General features: G+C 39.6%; 1 protein-coding gene across 2 annotated transcripts; it reads right to left on the bottom strand.

Moving 5' to 3' along the window:
• Positions 1–315: 315 nt before the first annotated feature.
• Positions 316–9,367, bottom strand: VCPKMT (valosin containing protein lysine methyltransferase). Of its 2 annotated transcripts, XM_036751969.1 has the most exons (6): positions 8,994–9,367; positions 8,536–8,646; positions 8,301–8,373; positions 7,089–7,208; positions 2,755–2,858; positions 316–1,213 (listed from the first exon to the last, which is right to left on the bottom strand). In XM_036751969.1, coding segments are annotated over exons 1-6 (681 nt in total). In that variant the 5' UTR covers positions 9,266–9,367; the 3' UTR covers positions 316–1,212. The 2 variants fall into 2 exon arrangements, with proteins under 2 accessions (XP_036607864.1, XP_036607865.1); XM_036751970.1 differs by lacking the exon at positions 2,755–2,858 and having other exon boundaries at positions 8,994–9,340.
• Between the last annotated feature and the right edge of the window lie 12,833 nt (positions 9,368–22,200).

Genomic DNA, 22,200 nt, shown 5'->3' with positions numbered 1-22,200 from the left:
TGAAGTATCATGCTGTAAGAAATTTTTAAAGAGATGGATTCAGAGAAAACTAGGGCTTACATAGTGAAATGAGCAGCATCAAACAATATATACAACCACGACACTGTAAAGGAAAACACTTTTGGAAGAAATAAGAATTATTATCAATCCAGAAGACGATGCTTCAATCTTCTTGGCAAAGGAACCAGAGGCACAGAATAAGACATACGTTATTTGACACAGGTTTAGTGTACTTGTTACAAAGATTTTAAAAATTAATTTAATTTTGGAGAGAATAGTACAGTAATAACAAAAAAGTAAAGAGTCAATGAAATATTGAATTTATGTAATTACTTTAATTAGTGGGAGGATGGAGAGGTAGTGATACAAAAAATAACTGAAAAGAGCATTAATGAAACACTGAAAAAAAAATACACAAAATGGAGAAAAAATTTCAAAAGCAGACACAGACATGCACAGTAGTGTTGGAACTACCATGTTTTATATTTAAAAATAACTATCAACATAATCAAGTTTCACAGAGTCATAAACAGTCCTCTTTTTCTGTACTTCTTTGTTCATATTTCTCAAATTTATAATAAGGAAAAAAAAATTTGAACCTGCTTAGGTTGTCTCTGAATGAAGGAGACATTTTAAAGTATTGAACCTATCTTCAAGTGCAATTAAAAAGAGAATATATGTAAAACAAAGACTGCTGACTTTACGAGGGACAAAACTCAAACCCACGAGATCCTCTTTTACATTTATCTAGATTGAATACAATTTGAAATACAGATGTGAGGCTCAAAAGTTGTCCCTTCAAGAAGTAAAATCAATGCTCTTCAGTTTCTTGAAAGCACGACAAGTTAATCTTTTAGCACGTAATTTTTTCCAACACATGATCCACCACAAAATGGTCTTTAAAACAGAAATTTCATGTTGGGTCAAACGAGAACTCTGGTTACAATTCAGTCTCATCCAACATGCAGGGAATGCACCATCTGTAGGAATGCTGGCAGGTCACACTGGTTGACTTTTAGTAGAAGTCTTCCATGAATTCAAAGTAGCACCCACATTTCTACTCCTATCATTCAAATCCAGTGTCTTTGACAAGCCATGAAAATATGTGATGAAAACTTTTTCATGCTATTCTTCTAAGCCCAATTCACATGCTTAGCTCATCTAGTTGTTGCAAACTTGGACAAAATGATGAAAGGTTTCAATGCTGTAATTTCTGTAAGAAAAGAGAAAGAGGTAAGAAACTTTAGGTTTCAAATCTTTAGCTTCGAAACAAACATGAAAAAATATGTTATCCAAACCCCTATTTACTAATGTCACCTTTTCTCAATAGGCATTTTCCACATGCTTTACCCCTTAAAACATCAAGCTATGTAGCCCCTCATTACCAAACCTCCAACCAATCCTGTAGTTCCCCTTACCTTGGCAACGTAACCAATCATGACTCCTTACCCCCATGATGCTAGCTAATTATATGGTATTTGTTCTTTGTTTATGCTTATAAAAGTGAGTTGCATCCTCAATTCTGGGTCTTTGGCGTAAACTGAGGCAAGTCACTGACCCTTTATCATCAATTACTATTCGTTAATATCTCTGTTAATAAATGATATCTTGCTCGGAGGGAAAAACATTAAATTGTGGCAACATTAATACAGACTAATATTCTATCATGTTGCTGTTCAGTCATGTCCAGTTCTTTGTGACTTCATGGATCATAGCATGCAACGCTGTCCATGGAGTTTTCTTGACCAAGATACGGTCTGCCATTTCCTTCTCCAGTGGATTAAGGCAAACAGCTAGTGACTATTTGGTTTTTAGTAACAGCTAGTACGTGTTTGGCCAGATTTGAACTCAGGTCTTCCTGACTCCAGTCCAGCGCTCTATCCACTGAGTCACCTGACTGCTTCCGAATAAGACTATCTTATCTGATCTGAGTGCTTTATATAGCTTATACAGACAACTTGCAGATGATATGATAAGGGATAATCTGAGTATTTTATATTTGATTTTGTAATGCATTTTTGGGCAGAAGAGTTGCCTTCTGAACTGTGTTTTACTTATCCTCTTCAAAGTCATTGACATAGTGCTCTGATTACAGTAGGTGCTGGATTGTCTACAAACCAACCGAAGGTGGAAGCTAAGGAGCAGATATACCATGACAGAGGTAAATCAATTCAGGATTAAAAACTTTCCAAGAATAACTCGGGAGTAGAAGGCAAGAGCTGACTATACTTAAAAACATCGTTTAAAAAAATGGTTCGATCTTCACTTCAAGACCTGGGATTACCAAGCTCTTTATCCTGAGTAAAACAAGCAGGACTAAGCAATGATAGTGAGTGTCACTAAGACCTAATGAAGAAGGCTGAAGGCACATCAAAGAAAAAGATCCTTTTGATAGTAGGGTCCAGATATTCCCTTGGGTACCAAAAGCTGCTTAATCTTAAATCCATCACTTAATTATGGAAGAGAAAAAGGTGGTGGTTAGTCATCAAAACTTCCTCAAGCTTTCAGATGGAAAAAGGTTACAGAGAAAGGCTGATATTTTTTATTTGGTTTTGCCAGGAAACCATTTTTGTTTTGTTTTGTATTTATTTAGTCTTTAATTTTTCCCGTTACATGTAAACAATTTGTAACATTTGTTTTTAAAACTTTCTTATGCATGTCAGAAATGTGCCAAAAATCTATTCCCCTCAAGACAAAAACTATTCTACAAAAAGTGAGCTCTGCAAATAATTAAGAACCACTCTTTAAAGTTACCATTTTTTCTTTCTGATGTATAAAATATGAATATCTTCACTCCGGTATTCTTCATCATGTTTTTCCAAAGGAATCTTTTCCAAGTCAAAATCCAACTGCAGGAGCTATTGATAGAATTACAAATATATATGTGTATATATATGTGTGTGTATATATCTGTATCTATACACACACACACACACTTTAAAAAGTGACTTCAAAAAAAAATTAACTTTCATCTTAACATTACAGAAAAACATGAGGATTAAACAATATGACCACATATCCTAATTTAAGGCAATCTAAAGCACTGGTTCTTTCATAAAACAGAGCCTGAACCTTTACTTATACATCACAAACACATAGCTTCCTCAAGAGTTCTTTTAGTTGCATCGTACTTAATTCTCATCTACTGTATCAAACCGAAGACGGGGAATGTGGACTCCTTTAGTTTGTGTAGGACAGTCTCCGTAACCAAACCCTAAGCAAATATAGAACTAGAGGAAATAGTCCTAAGGGCCTCTCTCCAATGAGGGATCTCTATTTATGTTACATGATGGAGCTTTACTTATCGTTAACATTATAATACATGACCAATATTTGGAAAAAGACCACCATAAAAATATTTGCAGTTTACCAACACCAATTTTTGAAAACAAAATAGTAGAGAAATTCTTTGAAGAAGCTGTTAAAACTTCCCAAATCAAATTAAAATACACAATGATACTTGGTGACTTCAATGCAAAGGTAAAAAAAAAGGTAAGGATGAGGCAAAAATTTTAGGAAAGTAAGGTTCAGAGGGAAAATAAAATCACAACAGAGACCAATTACTTGTAAATTATATAGCCTCATGCCAAGACTTTCTTTCAAAAAAAAAATAATAGAGTCTGAACATAATATGTACCAAATAACATCATAAAAAATGATCAAATGAAGTAACACGTGGAAAGCATTCCGCAAACTTCAAAGCAGTAAGTAAAGTAAATGATTATTAAATCGATCCTATTTTAGCAGAGACGATAAGACCTTTTATTGATGCAGGAATCGTTCCTGAGTCAGCTGTCTATGTACAGTCAGATCATCAACTTGTCAGAGTTAAAATCAGAATTAGTAAACTATAAGAATGAGAAAAAAGATATTGCATACGATTAAAATGTTTTAACCCTTAATTATTTAAGTTACTGAAAACCGAAAATGAGAAATGGACAACAGAAATGACATTAACACCTATTATAATAATTTCATCCAAAAATTACCTGCTAAAACAAGGAGACCAAAAGAATCCAAAAAGCACCTTAGCCAGCAAATCTAACTGACTTGCCAAATGCAGAGACGGTGGCCAAAGCCAACACCAGCTTACAATATAAACTCGTTTGTAAAACTTTATGAAGGATGATAGACAATTATGAACAGCGTCATCTAATAAGACAGAGAGTAAAATTATTTCAAAGAAAGGTTGGTAAGATATCCAACTAAGTAAAGTCATCACAGAGGCATTCAAGGATGAAAATAAGGAATATTCCAAAGAGAAGAGAAATGCAAGATTTGCAAAAGCCATTTTAACAGACTGTTTTCTCCAACAAGAATAATGGAACCACCACATTTGGACTTTAAAGAATCACTCCCTGAGGTGCCTATTAGTGGTGATAGAAATGATACTAAAAAAAAGTCAGAAAAGGCAACCCTATGAGATCAAATACAGAGAGAGCAGATTTGTGGCAGAAGAGATATATGACTGTGGGGATGCTGGGGACTAATAAACAAGGTATGTGAAGAAGAAAATACAAAGGTGTGGGAGAAAAACATCTTGGCCCTTATTAATACTGAAAAAAGTGGCCAAAAGTACATCAGTAACACCAACCTGTATGCCTGGTCTTCCCTCTATAATGGTCTATCAAGGCACAACTAGACCTGCCCTGCTTGCTTCCAGACAACCATGTTTAGCAGCTCTTCATTTGAATGAGATAAAGGCTTTAAATGCTTCCAACAAGCCATGTGTCACTCAGGCCTTAAGGAGGCAGAAATTTAAGGAATGATGAAACGATCTCCTTACTGACTGTTGAGCAGGAAGAGCCACTGACTTACTGGGCACCTTTAAAAGGGAGTAACCAATCCTCAGTTGCTCTCTTCTCTCTCAAGCCTCAGAAAGCATCAGGACTGTTCAAGTCTATCCACGGCAATACAGGGGAAGAAGATCACCCTTTCCCTGCCTTTGACAACATGCCAACCATTCCCACGTGGCTGCTAAAGCAGAGGGAACTCAAAGAGCCAAGCTTGAGAAAGTTGCCTCTTCTGTTTTATGTTTCTTTGCCTCATTACAGTTGATTGAACAGCAATTGTGAGACACAAGGTTCAGCCTTGGAGGCAACCTCCTGAATTTGAGGTGTTAGACATTCTGGTTTCACTGTTTGGGGCTGATTGGTAGCAAAGGGAACTTATGATTTAGAGAAGATAGCCACCAAATAGGGGACAAGCCCAAGTACAAAGCAAAATTAAATGTAAAATGCCTTTTCAGCGAGCAGTCCCATAACCAGCTTCATGTTCTGATATTTAAGTCTCAACCTCCCTAGAGAGTAAAACAGTAGTTAATACTGATGTTTAAATTATTCTGTCAGTGTTTGCTTATGAATGACTGCCTCCGAGAAACTAAAGACGAGCATCAATGCAGATGCCTGTGGGTGAGTGTGGTATACATAACCAAGGAGGATCTCCTAATAGAGGAGCAAAGACCATCATCAGGAATTTCAAGACAGGAAGAAAAGATGGACTGGTCATGTGACAAGAATGAAGTACTCCACTGGTACCCTGGTGTTGATGGTTGATCTTCAGCAGTGTTGTGTCCCCTCTCCCCACCCCCAGCCATGGTGAACTTCTGAGAGAACATGGACAGTCACAAAGGATGAGCAGGCACAGATGGGCTGTGATATGCCTCACTGCAAAAAGACTTCTGAAATGCTGAGATCACAGGTCCATTTGTATAATTGAATAATGGAACTCTGGAGTCCCTCAGACTTGGGAACCACATTCCCATTTCTTAAGCTTAAGTGTGTGCCCATGGAGAGAGCCAAGAAACCTACCCGACCATCAGATATTTTCTGGTCACCCATAAAAAACCTGTTCCAAAGCTTCATTGTGGCATGGAGGTGACCCGAGCTCTCGAATACTGCGCAAAATGGTTAGGAGCTCCGGCAGGTTCTACTGAGCCGGAAAGGCTGGTAATGGCCCATAAATCTCTCTTCCAAGACCCAGCACAGAGGACTGGGCCCAGATGATTCTTCTTTCTTTTCTGCCAGAGCAACTCATTAAACTATCTAGCAAGGTACTGAGGGGATTACGATTTGTTTGTGGAGGAGACACATGTGGATGAACTCATATATCACTGAATTATTTTTTGATCACATAACAATTTTAGATTGTTTGCTCAGCATACACACACACAGGCCCCATTATACAAGCTCAGTGCTACTTTTAGAGCAGTGTAAGAAAAATTTGTTTAAACAGCTGCAGAAACCTGTTCCAGATATGAGGTATAAAGCTCCCCTCAAACCCACCTGTTTTGAACAGAGAACCTAAAAAACATGTCACATATGCCTCCCAGAGGATAAAAGGGGAAATATACATACTACATGTCTTAGACAATTTTATAATAATTCCTGTTCAAGTGAAACTAAATCTAGGTTTAATACTGTTTTTAAATGAGACAAAATATGAATTGAGCTGACTACTTGAACAGATTTTTCTCTCTCTTTTTTCAGCAACAATCCAAACAATTTTCTACCAATAATTTGTTTCCTGGAGATATTAAGTTCATTTTAAGGACATCATTATATTTACTAATCAAGTATTGAACAAACTTGAATAATCATTGTTTTTTTTACAAATAAGGCTATCAAGAAATTAATTTTTTCAAATGAAAAAAGTAGCCCTATTTTTTCAAAGAATCCAAGACAAAGATTATAAGGATATTCAAAATAATAATAATGATAATACATTTATATAACACTTAAGATTGGCAAGGTGCCTTACATAAATATGTCATCTCAACAACCCATAGGTAAGTACTTTTATTATTCCTGTTTTATAGATAAGAAAATTAAAAGCTCAGGCTAAGTCATTTACCCACAATGAGGCAACTGCTAAGTGTCCAAGGCAGAATCTGAACTGGGTCTTCTTACTTCCAAACTCTAATCATTAAGCCTAGCTGCCACAAACCATCTATGAATACTGAGAATAGAAATCTAATTATTCACTCTTTTGGAAGACAACAATTCTGTACACTTTTTTTCAGAGAAGATCAAGCTTTGAAAATAAATGACAAAACAGTCTACAGTCATCAGCTATAATGAGGCACTTACCTCAAAATATTTTCTCTCTATTTCTGGATTTTTCCCCATAGTTCGTTGTTCGTAACAACATATGATGCAGGTCTTAGGTCCACTGAGATCCTTTAATGTCTTTAGCAATGGCTCCAAAGACTGTTTAAAAGGAAATAATGTTACCACTGGAAATAATCATAACTGAAAAGGGTCCTCTTCTTTGTATTCCCCAAACTACTTAGTATGATATTTTGTAAACAGCATATGCCCAGATCTTATTAAAGCTCCAAACTTCACTAATCAGTGACCTGGCCTCAGTTTCACTGATTAAAAAATGGAATTCTAAATGACTCTAGTTAGGGGATCAAAATGAAAAGAATGAAAAATTAAAGAAAGTTGTTCTTTATACTGAAAGAAGCAAATAAGTAATCAAAAAAACAAAACCTGGTCTGCTCATGTTTCACTTGATTCTCATCCTTAAAAAATAGGACCAAATTTAAGCATTTCCTTAACTTTAATCACAAGTTAGCTCTATGTTTAGTGGGTAAGTGGAGGATAAGCATCTCACAAAACCTTATGCCACTATTTACAGAAAAACACTGGATGACTCTAGCAAGAGTCTAGGCTCAAAAAAACTAATTTATCATCTTTCCATAGACATTTAGCTCTTTAAGTGCCGTTTTAGAAAAATTCTAAATAATTCATTCTGAATAGCCAAAAAATTCATAAAACGCATTTTCAAAAACAATTCAGTTCTTAATGTTTCAAAACAGATCCACCACTTATTTAGCCTTGCTACACAGCTATATATTTTAGCTATCTTACAACTCTTGTGATCTTTGCTTTCCCTGAACTTTTATATAGATTATGCTGAACAAATGTTTGTTGCCTAAACTAATCTGTTGGCTGCAGAGGGACAAGGGGAGGAACCCAAGAAAGGATCAATAAATACTTGCTTCCACATGTATAACCATATCAAATTGCTTGCCTTTTCAATGTGGGGAGGGTGCTGGGGGAGGGGGGTTGGGAGAGAGTTTAGAATTCAATTTTAAAAACAAATGTTGAAAATTGTTTTTATGTGTAATTGGAGGAAAATAAAGTGCAAAATTTAAAATAAATAAAGAAATACTTGTTTCTGGGAAGAGAGTGTCTAAATACAGGTGGCACATATCTGAAATTTACTTTAAAAAAGGCTAATAAAAAAAAGCTCTTAGAAACTGGAAACGAGCTTCACAGTTACTGAATAATTACCTCTTCATAGTATATACAGTCGGCCATCAATATGTAATCAGGTGGAGAGAAATAGTCTTTTCTTTCTTCGCCCCTTAAAAAGAGACATACATTTATCAAGATTTATTTCTCTAACTTAAAAAAGATCACAGTTTAGAAAACTAAACAATTTCCTCAGGGAGTAAGTAATTTCTAGCACAGATACACTTTAAATAAAGTTTCAATTCTTAAACTCAAGTTAAAAGAGCATACAAACCATTTCAGTACCTTGGCTTGCACAGAACCAGTGATGAGATGCTCGTTCATTTTAATATTCAACTTAAGCAAGTCCTGTAGCTCCTCCAGATCTGTGACTATAACATCTGCCCTACAAAGGAAGTAGAAACACACGTGCGTATGTACATATATGTGTGTGTCTGTGTATATGGGGGGAGGGGGCAGCAGTCTAGCCGTCTGGCCAGCCCCGCCTCGCGCGGGGGAGGAGGGCGGGAGGAGGGGGTGCCGCGTGCGTGCGTGCGTGTCGGGGGCAGACCCCCGCGTCTAGACAGACCGTGCGTATACGTTTGGGTGCGTGCATGAGCAGGGGGCGGACGCCGCGTCCGGTCTAAACAGCTCGTGACTGGGCGTGCGTGCGAGCGCGCATGCGCGGGTTCCCAGCCCGGAGGCGCCGCAGCCCCCGCTCCCTCCCCCGCCCAGCAGTAACCCAGCCCGTACCCGAGAGTGGCCGCCATAAGCCCCACGGCGCCGGTGCCTGCTCCCAGTTCCAGCACGGATCTCCGGAGCAGCGCGTGCGTCCCAGCGGCGGCGCCCGAGAAATGCTGCGTCTCCAGGTACTTGGCCAGGACGATGGCGGCGTCCCACACCACACAGCCCACGCCTCCTGAGCCGTACTGCTGGAGCCGCAGCACCGTGCCGTCCCTCTTTTCCAGCGGGCGAACGAAGCTACACAGCGCTTCTTCCGCCTCCTCTGCCGCCGCCGCCGCCATGGTTCTCCCGGCGGCCAGGAAAACGGGACCCGCACCCGGCTGGCCGAGACTCCCACCTGCCTGCACCCCTGCGCATGCGCGTTGTGGGCGTGTCACCTCCCCTCCCCCGGGGGAGGGACTTGTTACCAGAGCAACGAAGGCGCGCTCGCAGGGTGGGGCTTAACCGGGAGCTGGACGTATCCCTGGAGCTTATTGAACTTGGATGGAAAAAACATTGTATGGTCTTCTCGGGTTAGAATGTAAACTCCCTGAGGGCGAAGCCTGTCATTTTTTGCTTATTTTTTTCCAGCGTTTAGCATGCTGCCGATAATAACAGCTAGCATTTATATAGCGCTTCCAAAGGAGTTTATAACAGGCTATCAGTCTATGACATCCCCTGGCCAATCAGGTAACAGCTTCCAGCCGTGTGCTAGGTCATGTTCTTAGCCCTCAGTATCCAAAGACAAAATTGAGAAGAGTTCCTACCCTGCCTTGCATTCTAATGGAGAAGTGTTTAAGTATATACCCCAACATCATTAACTATAGGTAGGCATAGGAAGCTGGCACAATCTCCCTTTCCCATTTTTCTCCTGTCTGAATGTGTCCTTTTACATCTTGTGCCCATTTCTCCCTCTTCTATATGGTACCTGTTCATGTTCTCGGAAGACAGCTGTCATTTGCTTCTAGCCTTCTAGGATAAACATCTGCATTTCAACAGAACTTTGTACATATGACATGGACTCAAGATTCTTCACCATTCTAATTGCCTTGGACATTCTCCAGCTTAAATATGCCCTTCCTAAAATACAGTGTACTAAAATGTAACATAACACTGCTGTCATATTAAGCTTGGAGTTCACTAAAATCCCCAAATCTTCTTCAGATGCACTGTTATCTAACTATGCCTCCCACGTTGTAATTGTGAAGTTGATTTCTTTGACCAAAATGTAAGACTTTACATTTATCCTCATACAATTTTATCTTTTAATTATGTCAAATTTTCTAGCCTGTCAAATTTTATTTAATAGAGTCTGATTCTTCAAATATTGGACCTGATCTCTGATACATATGCTACAGTATCCCTTCATCCAAGTCATTGATAAAAATGGTAAGCAGTATAGTATCAAGTACAGGTCCCTAGGGCACTCCACTAGATGTCTGCTTCCAAGTTAGCATAGAACCATTAATGGTGACTCTGTTCATTCAAACAGTTACAAAACTGTATTATTATGTGCCCCACATTTCCCCATCTTTTTCATAGGAATATCATAACAAATTATTAAATACTTTGCTAATATCTAGGGAAGTAATATCTACAGTACACTCCTGATCAGTTTAGTAATCTTGTCCTCCCAAAACGTAAAGATATTCTGGTATGACTTATTTGTGAAACTTCGTTGGCTTATGATTTCTGCTTACCTTTCTAGTTGTTCACTGACCATCCATTGAATCATACATTCTAAATTTCTTTTGGAAATTGAAGTCAAAATTTATTGGCCAATAGTCTGGATTTTATTTTCTACCACCACTCCCTTTTTTTTAAATATCAGAACATTTGCCCTTCCCCAATCCTGTGTTACCTTCCCTTTTCTCCATGATCTTTCCAATAACATTGACAGTAAGTTCAGTAGTCATATTTGCAGGTTATTTGAATACCTACAGGTTAAGCAAGTGACTTAAGCTATGGTAAATAGGTTCACAAACTTGATGTCATCCTCAGCTTATCCAGCCAATTGTCATATCTTGTGATTCTTCACATCTTTCAGATCTGTCTCCTTTTCTCTCCTCACTGCCGGGATGATAGCCATCACCCTACTTTAGGCCCTCATCAGCTCTCAGTGGGACTATTGTAATGGCCTCCCTGCCTTAAGACTCTCCCCACTCCATCTTCCTCACTACTGTCAAAAGTAATTTTCCTAAAATGCATTTCTAACCATGTCTTTCTTCTACTTTGTAAACTTCAGTGGCTCTCTGTTACCTTAAAGAAAAAATATAAACTTTTTGCAATTTAAAGACATTCACAACCTAACCCAATTTGCCTTTCCATCATTATAGATGATTCTGTATTTGTACTTCATACAGTCTGTCTAGCCTAACACCTTACTGTTCCGCAAATACGATGTCCCATCTCCTGTCTCTGGCTATTCCCAATGCCTGAAATGTACTCCTTCCTTATTTCTGCTTCTTAGAATCCCTTACCTTCCTTCCTGATCTTCCACTTGGTAGTGCCTACTCTGCCATTACATTGTATGTATTTTGTACATACCTATCTATATGTGTATGTGTCTCCAACAACAAGATTATAAGCTCTTCAAGGGCAGCAACTCTTTTCCTTTCATTTTTATTCTTGGTGCCTAACACAGAATAGGGTTTTATTTTTTGATGCTTTTTGTTATATTTATAAGTGCTCTCTGATGACCTTATTTATTTTGGGTATCAACAGTTAGCCATTTTAGACCTGACTTTTCTGTCCAAAGGTCATTCTTCTTGACAAGGAAAAAAAGAAAAGAAGAAGCAAATCTGCTTTCTCTCTTTTAATCCTCCCTCCACCCTAAGCAGTAGTTCTGTCCCTTCTTTGGTCCTCCTCTTCCTCAGTATAGCTAAAACAACAATCCCTTTTTGTTCTAAGCTGTTCTTACTAGCATTAGCTCATTCTGAGGTTTAGCACTCCTGACACTATTCTTTTTTTATTTTTTTTGACACTATCCTTAGTATATATTCATCCTGTTACCTGTCCTTGCTCTTAAGTTTTCTGTGTATCATTTAAAAATCAAAGGTGGCAGGTGAATTCTCTGTGCATCAACAGTGGCCTCTTCAGACAACTGCCATTTATCATTTTCCACTGAGTTGTCAGAATTTCATCCTTAATTTTCCCATCCCTCTTGAGCTAACCCTCTGTAGAATTTAAGTCCAGGGGATCCTATCTATCCTTCCTCTGAACCTTTAATAATGTGCTCACCCAAAATTTAATCTGCATGTCAGACTATACCCAGATTTCTACGCTATCCCAAAGTCTAGTTTGGAGTGGTCACTTCTCCTAAATTTCCTATCATTTCCATCCAAGTAACCAGGTTTTCTCTACTGGTGAGAATCAGATCCAGAATATGATCTCTTACTGTGAAATTAACATTAAGGCAAGACTTTATTAGATGATGTGCTTTTGGCAGGGAGAGAGCTTTAGCAGATGTCTGGATAACTGAAGTCCTCCTTTGATAATATATCATGCTTTTGTATTAACCTTGTGACCCCTTTCTAGAATTCCTCATCTATTTCTTCTTTCTTCCCAAAGTAGCTGTATTATACTCCAGTGACATCTTTTTCATATGATTCTCTGACTTCCTCATATTCATAGTTCGTTATAGCACTGTAACATTCCATTACATTCATGTGGCACAATTAAGCCATTTCCCATCTTATTTTTATTTGATATGCATCCATTTTGTTTTTAGTTTTAGGGTTGGGGGGAAGGGTTGCTTCCCAAAGAGTTATATAAGTAATAATCTTGTATATTGGATCTCTGTTAATGTCACTAGTCTCCTTGAGGTAAATGCCTAGGGGTATGGTTCATCTTGTCTTACTATTTCCTTTCTTTCTTCTCAACCATTCACCTCTATTATCTTCTCTCCAGTCTGGGGTCCTATCCATTTGAGTCAGATCTCCTTTCAATACCCTAGAAACAGAAATGCCTTTGTTAGCTCCAACCTCAGAAAAGGAATTTTGACCTGAGTTCTGATCAGTTTCCTCTCCAAGAATCAAACTTTCACCCTAGTCTAGTTTATGAATATAACATTTCAGAGCCCAATCAAAAGGGTTGGATGCAGAGCGGGAGATAGGAGAGAGATTATTGTCTGCAGGGCAGATAATTTTTTCCTAGAGTAACCCTCAGTTCAGCAGGCCAATTGTGTGAGACTCTCTCTTCATTGGTGGATATAGAGTGGAGCATGAATGCTCAATGCCCCATACCTATGGGTGGGAAAGTAGATAGGGAGCCAAGGTAGAGTTGGTAAGAGTGGAAGAGGAGAGAGATCTGGGTTATCTTTTGGCTTCCAGCTTCAAGAGAGAAGATGTGGTATTTTAATCTCTCTTCAGGTCCAGCATGTATTGTGATGATGTCTCTATTCTCAGTTTGTTACATTAAAGACTTCAGGGAATTTCCCCTTAGGTGAGATATCTCACTCCCAATGCTATATATTCTATGTATACTGATTTCTGTTTTGGATGATTGAATTTCTTTGCTATTTGCTATGTGTATTCATTGTGGAGCTGGAATCTGGTGGGAAGGGGATCAAGCCTTGGATTTATATCTTGGAGCCCTTCTTTCCCTGTTAAGAAATAGTGATGAGGGGTTTAGCTTAAACCTGAGATTACTTCCTCTAATACTGTTATTTAAGGGATCAGTTAAGATATTACAGTCCGGTTAAGATATTCTCCCCGAAGAGAAGAGCATGTTCAGCTTCTGGCCCCAACCTCCTGCTTTCTTTCCCAGCAGGAATCAAAATCTCCCTTGGAGAAAGGGAGGAAGAGGAGGTGCTAGAGATGCCTATTCTTGCTTCCCAGTGAGCTATATCTAGACAGACCCACAGGGACACACATGACCTACACAGGCATAACAAAATAGCCCCCATACAACACCTTACAACACTAGTGTTCCCTAAACGCCGAGTTTGTCCCAAACTACTCAGAGTGCCGCTGACCATGCGTGACCTTGAAGAGAGGACTTATGGGTAGGACATGCAGAAGCATAGGAAAGGTAAGATGTGCAGAAGCAAGCAGGGTGGAGCAGAAGTCTGAAGTAGAGAATGGCAGAAATCTGAGCCAGAGCAGTACCCAGCAGAATTCTGTATGCTGAATCTTGCCATATCGGATTGAGCTGAGGACCGTCTTGTTCAGTGCTCCCTGATGACAGCGATGAGCCATAGAGATCCAGGTTGATTTTACCTTCGAATTAGTTCCCCTGTATTCTCTCTTCTTTCCTCTGACATAACAGCCACTGTAGTGCAGGCCCTTGCCACCTCATAATTGGATTAGCTCTCTGGTTGGTCATCCTGCCTCAGATCCCTTCCCACTCTTGGCCATCTTCTACTCAGCCGCCAAGGCAGTCTCAATGCAGGGTCTGACTATGTTACTCCCCTACTCAGTAAACTATAGTGGCTCCCTATTATCTTCAAAATCAAAGATAAAATCCTGTGTTTGACATTTAATGCCCTTCACAACCTGGACCCTTCCTATTTCTCCATTCTTCTTACTCTGCTCCCCTCCATGTATTTTACAGTCTAGTGATACTCCATCTCCTGACTCCACGCCTTTTCACTGTCTGTCCCCTATTCCTGAAATGCCCTTCTTCCTCATCTCCATCTCAGAGATTCCCTGGCTTCCTTCAAATCTCAGCTCAAATCCAGGGATTTTTCCCAGTCACCTCCTATTTACCCTTGTATGGGTATCATTACTTGCATGTGGTCTCCCTCATGAGAATGTGAGCTCCTTGAGGGCAGGGAGCAGGTTTTTGCCTTTCTATATTTGTCCGGTGCTTAGCACAGTGGCTGGTCCTTGGTAAGCATTTAGTAAATGCTTGTTGTGGGGTTTTTAGTGAGATAGTATTGGAAACTTCCCCCATGCTTTAGTGGGGTGCATGGGGGGAGGGGGTAGATGAAGGGGATGTTGAGACCATTTTTGAGTCTTGTTTACTCTCTTGCTTTCTCTTCCCTAATGGGGAGTTTGATGGAGAGGAATCCAGTCGTGCTGCTTCTTCTACCCATCCTTGTCTTGGAGCTGCTGGCTATAGTTACTTTTGAAACTACTATCTTTATAAACTATATTGTTTTAAGTGTTTTCTTTGCATGTGTAACACATAGAGGCTTTGGGCTCACTCTCCCAACCCACAATCTGACTAGCAAAGCAGGTCACTCAATCAAGGCTCTTGCTCCCCTCAGAATTCTGGGGAACACTGTGAGGTTGGGGTATTGGTTGATACTATTTCTCTCAAGTCCCTTTCCTGTATATTCCCCCAATGTTGATTGCCAGTTACCATCTCTTCAATATCATTTAACCCTAATATAATTTTAACCAATTAGTCCCATCCTCAGTATCAATTTACCAATCAACACCAATTAGCTTTAACAAAAGGCTATTTACCAAGAAAGTAAGAGGACAGAATTAAAAAAAAAAATCCCCTTGCATCAAAACACATCCTCATCAGACAACTCCCACTCTGAGTTGTCTTATGGCTCTTCAACCTTTTGAAGTTCACAAAGTCTATGATACTTATTCACCTAAGATCAAGAAAGAATAAAGACAACAGGCACAGAAAAAAAAAAGAAGCAGCCACATGTCCATGACCACATGGCAGCCCAAGTGGAGAGCTAAGTCACCTGCTGCCTTATCCATATATAATGGATATATGATGCTGATTATTTTCATGCCTAAAAGTCAACATGATTTTACTCAAAAGGAGAAAGAGATCATGTGTGCTTGCCTTTTTAATGCACAGTCCCAGCTCAGCAACCCATTAAAAAGGCTTTACATCATCCCAGAGTAAGCCGATAAGTAGTCTGCAAGTAGCTGTGTATACATACTCTGAAGGGTCACCTCTCTCCATCACACTCCTCTGGAAGCAGGCTCACCAAGCCTCACAGTGGATTGCTCCAAAAACGGGCCCCTTATTGGCCAGTCCCCATTACATATGCATGTGACAAAAACCAAGCCAACCATTTAAATTTGCCAGTTGTGCTATGTAGTTTCTGTCTAGGGAGACTTAGATTAGACCCAGATGTTTGGGGGAAAACCCTGGAAAATGTGTGCTTAGACTATTAGAATTGGTTCAAAGAGTGTTCTGAGAAGAAGTCAGAGGATGAGAGATGAGTATGCCTGGGCATGATGATAGATGCCTGTAATCCTTACTAATGTGTAGGCTGAGGCTGATGGATAGCTAGAGATCAGGAGTTATGAACTGTACTGGGTTAAAACCAATTGGGTGTCTGTACTAAGTCTAGCAGCAATATGGTGAGCCCTCAAAGGGATGGGGAGGAAGAGGAGAAGCTTCTAGGCTACCTAATGAGGGGAAAACCCAGGGATTTGCTGGTAAGAGCCAGATATCTGGGGGTGGGGAGTTTTCACAACAGACTTTTAAGTTTAATCTACATTTATTAACATTTTCTCCATCACTTTCTTCAGTTTAAATAATCAACAAATCGAGCCCTGATTTGTAGCTGGAAATGCTCACACTGAAAATTTTACAGTTGGCTCTCCTGAGTCTATTTGAGCAGGTCCCAGCATATCCCTGGAAAAGACAGATGTCAAAAAAGGAGCAGGTCAAAGTTTCCATGCCAGCATTCCTGTGAGAAGCCTCTCCACTTCCAGCCTTTGGGAGACCCAGTTTCAAAAACAAAAAATAGGAGGGAATAGGTATTGTGTTTGAGAAGAGCAGAGACATTCACCACATTGAGGAAGAAAATAATTCCTGGATTTTGACTGTGAGAACTCCCTGCAGTGGCCACAAAAGTGGCTCTAATACTCTGGGGACTTAATCTGGTTTGGGCAAAAAGATTTCCTTAGAGACACTTCCCCTCTCCCTGGGGCTCAGACAAGAGTGGGAAGTTGCTGATGAATGCCCCTCTCCAGCACTTAAACAGGGAGTCTCTTCCTAATCCAAGTTTATAAATGGGAGGAATAAAGACCAGTGATAATGACTTAATATACAACCTAATCATAAATCTGTCTGACATAACATGAGCTTGATACTGTAAGTACAGGAAGACAATGAGAGGGAGAGATCCCAGCATTGGACCTCATTGACTGGCCCTGGTTTCCCGTCTCCCCTGTGAGTAGCTACTTGAGCTGTAACTCCCATTCTAAAGTGATACAATACAGGGTTAGATTCCCTCTTTGCTTTATCTATGAATATGCTCCCCGTGCTATGCTATGGCTTTTATTTTATTCAGTATATTTTTATTTCATTAATATTTCCCAATTACATGTAAAAATATTTAACATTCTTTTTTTTTTAAATTTTGTGTTCCAAATTCTTTCCAGCTCTCCTGCTATTCCCCACTCCTTGAGAAGGCAAGCATTTTTATCTCAATTATACATGCAAGTCTTGCAAAACATTGTTTTGTTACGTTGCAAAAGAAAACAGACCAAAAAAAACCAAGTTATGTTGCAAAATAAAACCCAGACCAAAAAAAAAAGTTCAAAGAAAAAGTATGCTTCTACTATTCTCTTTTTTGTTTTGTTTCTTCTTTCTCGTAGTTCATTCTTCTTTGCAACATGACTAATGTGAAAATATGTTTAATATGAATGTATATATAGAACCTATATAAGATTGCATGCTGTCTTGGGGGGAGGGGGAGAAAATCTGGAACTCAAAACGTTGTGGAACTGGATGTTGTAAACTAAAAATAAATTTTTTTAAAAAAGTATGCTTCAATCTGCATTCAAATCTGCATCAGTTCTCTGGAGTCCACCTCCATTTTTTTTGGATTTTGGCATTTTTTTTGTCATGGGTTCTTTTGAAATTGTCTTGGATCATGGTCTTGATCAGAGTAGTTAAGTCTTTCACAATCGATCATTGTGCAATATTGCTGTTACTGTGTACAGTGCTTTCCTGGTCCTTTTCACTTCACTTTGCATGCGTATAAGTTTTCCCAGGCATTTCTGATACCATCCTGCTCAATCATTTCTTATTGTGCTATAGTTTTTTAGAGCTCCCCATGCAAAGCTATTCATGGGACTGGGCATTTTAGCCTACTTCTTTACACAAGAAGGCACAGAACACCAATGTAATATTTTAATCATATTTAAAAATTCATAAAATTTGGATTTTGTCATTGCAAAGTGACTGGGGGGGAGGGGAAAGGAGGGACAAGGTTAAGCTGTATTTTAGCTGAAATTACAGTATATTAGAAGGGGAAAGAGAACAAGAGCCTTCTAGATTCCTCCTAAGACGTGAATTAATAAGAAGCCCTATGTCCCCAAAGGGCAAAATCTGGGTAAATCTTACTTTCCCCCAAACACTGGTGGCTGCCATTATGTGGAAGCTCTGCCCCTGAAGGAAGAATAAACTGAAAGAAAACCATTCCTCCACAAAGGGAAGAGGAAATTGCCCACTCCCCAGCTATCCCCCAGCACATGGACAGATGAGCCTGGCTTGCTAGCCAGCAACTTCAGGACAAGACATCCATTAAACAGTTGGTAATGTGAGACTGGAAGTCAGGAGAGAGGCTAATGATGGACATATAGATGTGACAATCTGCAGAGAGATAATCCGTGGGAGCTGATGAGATCACCAGATGAAGTCAGTATAGGAGGAGAAGAAAAAAAGGGCCCATATTTAGTGGTAGTAACATAGAATACCCAGAAAGACTGAGGAGTAGTAATTTGGTGGGAGATAAACCAGGAGAGAGCAACGTCACCAAAATCCAGAGGAGAGAGTATTTAGAAGGTGATTGACAGTATCAAAGGCTGTAGAAAGGTCAAGAAGGTTGAGGAATGAGAAAAGAACGATAGATTTGGCAATTAAAAGATCAGCAGTAACTGAAGAGGAATAGTTGCAGTTGAATGATAATGTTGGAAGTCAGATTGTACACATCTTACAAGAGAGTGAGAGGACAGGAAGTGGAGGCACCAATTGTAGATGACTCAAGTTTCACCTCAAAAGGCAGGAGAGACAGAAGACAATAGCTAGAAAGAATGGTTGGACCAAGTGAGGGCTTTAAAGATATGGGAAGACAGATGCATTTGTAGGCAAAAGGGAAGTAGCCAATAGATAGGGAGAGACTGAAGATTAGTGAGAGTGGGGATGATATAAGGGACAATCTGCTGGAATTGCTTGTACATGGACAGGGGTCTGCTTTGGCAAGGAGGGAGGACCATCTCTTTATGTAAGGTGGGTGAAGCAGTAGATAGTGGGGGGAGGTATTTTGAATCATATGAGACAAAAAAGAGAAGAGGGAACTCTTGGCCAGCAGTCTCAGTTTTTTTCCCTGAAGTGTGAGGCAAGTCCTTAGCTGAGATCATGGGGGGAAGACGAAATGGATAGATGAAGTTTTAGAAGAAGCACTGTGGTGAGTGAAATTGTTAATTGATTAAAGAGGTGTAAAAGTATTGTCTTCCTGTAGCGAAGGCCCAATTGAGATTATGTAACACAAGTTTGTAGTTGAACCACAGCATGATTTCTTGATTTTCTTCATTTCCATTTCTTCTGTTTTGACAGATTTTTACAGAAATTTTGCTTTAATATTTCGTGTTGTCTTATGGAAGTTTTAATTTTTATTGTGTCTCATTTTGAGTTTCAGAGTTCAATTCTTGATTAAGTTAATTTTTGATTACTACCATCCATAGCAATTATAATAATATGATACTATGTCATAATAGTTACTATTTTTTTTCTCTCTGTATATGTTGTCATTTTTCAGGTGTGTCTGACTTTTTGTGACCCCATTTTGGGGTTTTCTTGGCAAAGATACTGGAGTGGTTTGGCATTTCATTCTCCAGCTCATGTTACAGATGAGGAAACTGAGGCAAAGAGGATTAAATGACTTGCCCAGGGTCACACAGCCAGTTAAGTGTCTGAGGCCAGATGAGTCTTCCTGACTACAGGGCTGGCATTATATCCACTGTGCCACTTGGCTGCCCAAGCTGTCATTTAGTATTGCATTTTACATCTTGTTTCTTCCATTTACTCTTCTAGTTCCCATGGTTAGGACATTCTTTTCTGTGAGGTTGTATTTCAAATTACTGTGGAGTTATCTTTTCTTCTAGATCTACCTCCTGGGCTTTTCTTAGTCCAAGTTATTTCTTTATTGTGTTCAGCATTTTCTTCTTTTTATTCATATTTCCAAGCTCAGTTCTGGACTGGAGGTTTGTACTTGCATCAGACCTTGCTTCCTCCTGTAGTCTTGGGTAGTGTGAGAAGAGCCTGCTTAGCCTGCCTTCTACAAGAATCACTGGATTTTGACTCGTCTGCTGGTGGCTCAACTTAGGTTTAGCCTTGGCTCCTTCTCCGTTTCTTCACACAATTCTGAACCTGGATTTGGGCTTGGTTCCTTGTTAGTGTAAGAGTTCCCACCCCACTGTTGTTAATGGTGCTGGTAGCAAGCCTCCTGGGAGACTCTAGTTGCTTTGCTTTGCAAGTGCCGCCCTGGACATTTCTCCTGTTCTGGCTCAGTCTTGGACTGCCTGGCTACTGGGTTCTCCAGGTACTAAGGTACTTAGGCACTGGACTGCCAGGACAATCTATGCTGATTGGGCACCATCTCCTGCCATACCTTAGAAAAGACGAAGTAGTGAAATTCTTTCATGCTTAAAGTCTACTGTTAAAAAAATAAGAAATTGAACTGAAAAATAAAAAATCAAAGAGAGATCATCAAGAGATAAAACGGACCCTTAAACTAAAGGTAAGGAAGAAGAGCTGAATTAATTGTCCATGTACTAAATCCCATGTTCCCTTGTAAGGGAGTCAATATCTTTTGTGGGAAGGATAACACAGTGGGAAGATTATGAATGGAGAGAGGAACTAAGAGAGAAAGAGACCAAAGAGTAACCCCTACCCTGTCCATAAATGGAGAGTCACTTTTCTGTAATCTCCCAATATGGGTGAGAGCTTTCAGAGAATGACATAAAAGCAGCAGAGGGACTGGGATGGAAGGAGTAGTACTGACCTCATCATTCAACTTAAACTGTCCTAACAGTGGAACTTGCAGAGGAACAGCTAAGAAGGCAGAATAGGAGATACTACATAGTTCAATTCAGTTCTACTCGCAGGCAATCCAACAAAGATCTAAGAAGACCATGGAAGACCATGGCTAGACCAAGGAGGGATGGGAAAATCTAAGGAGAAACCACAGCGGGTTATTTTCTCAAGATTAAAAACTCGGCCCAAGCAAGTGACCAAGGAAGGATCTGTGAAATAGGGGTAGGCCGGCAGTAATGTCCTGCCAGGCTCAGAGTGGGGTTGTAGATTTAGCCCCCAGACTTTGATAAGGAGTGGGCCAGCAATTCTACCTCTCTCACCACAGAACAAGGTCTAGGACTTGGCCCAGGGATGAATGACCAAGGAAGAAGCTATGAGGCAAGGGTTTAACTTAAAGCTCCATCACTCTGATGACAGGGGCTGGGGCCAACCATCGTCTGCTAGAGGTCCACTTAGGGGCAAATCTGCAGTGATGTTGCTTATACCCATAACTGGAGTCTGGAACCAAAAAAGTCCAGGAGGGAAGCAATAATATCAGGCCCTAGGTCAAATCCTTTAGGGCGTACTGAAAGTTTGCTGGTCTCTGGCCTGAACTGCCCCTGTGATCCTTGAAGAAAACAACACTCAAAACAAACATAGTAGCAGGACTACAGACAATACAGACCAGGACCACACATCACCCAACTTCTCTCCAGAAAGACACAGAGCTTCGTTCTAACACAAAGTCCCAATTTGGGAAGTAAAGGCTGGAAGAATGAGTTAAAAAAAAACAAACTTCCATGAGAAAGAACTATTATGGAACTAAGAACATGGAAGATACAAATCTAGAAAAGAATATCTCCAATACACCTATAAGCAAAGCCTTAAAAAAAAAAAAACTTGGCCATAATGTCAATAGTATTCCTAGAAGAAATGAAGCAAGTTTAAAATGAGTTTATAAATAAAATGAGAATGCTAGAAGATACAATTAAAAATAGGAAAAGAAATAAGACCTTTGGAGGAAAAACTTGGAAAGAGAATTAACAACTTAGAAAAGGTACAAAATTTTACCAAAGAGAGTTAATTTAAGAATCATTAGCCTACCTGAAAGCCATGACCAAAAAAATAACCTAGATATTATAATTCAAGAAATCATGCAAGAAAACTACCTGGGGAGCAAAATGAAAATAGAAAGAATCCACTGGTCATCTCCTGAAAGAAACTCAAAAATGAAAACTCCCAGGAATTGACAAAATGGGCAAAATCCAGAGACTTCAAGTCAAGCAAAAAG

The sequence above is a fragment of the Trichosurus vulpecula genome, chromosome 3 (genome assembly GCF_011100635.1).
Source record: "Trichosurus vulpecula isolate mTriVul1 chromosome 3, mTriVul1.pri, whole genome shotgun sequence".
NCBI classification, from domain to species: domain Eukaryota; kingdom Metazoa; phylum Chordata; class Mammalia; order Diprotodontia; family Phalangeridae; genus Trichosurus; species Trichosurus vulpecula.
This window is presented reverse-complemented; position numbering and strand designations above follow the sequence as displayed.

Coding starts and splice junctions, on each gene's coding strand:
- VCPKMT (XM_036751969.1), bottom strand. CDS start 9,265: ATGGCGGCGGCGGCGGCAGAGGAGGCGGAAGAAGCGCTGTGTAGCTTC. Junction 8,647..8,993: donor CTTATGGCGGCCACTCTCGG/GTACGGGCTGGG, acceptor CTTCCTTTGTAG/GGCAGATGTTATAGTCACAG. Junction 7,209..8,300: donor ACTGTATATACTATGAAGAG/GTAATTATTCAG, acceptor CCTTTTAAACAG/TCTTTGGAGCCATTGCTAAA.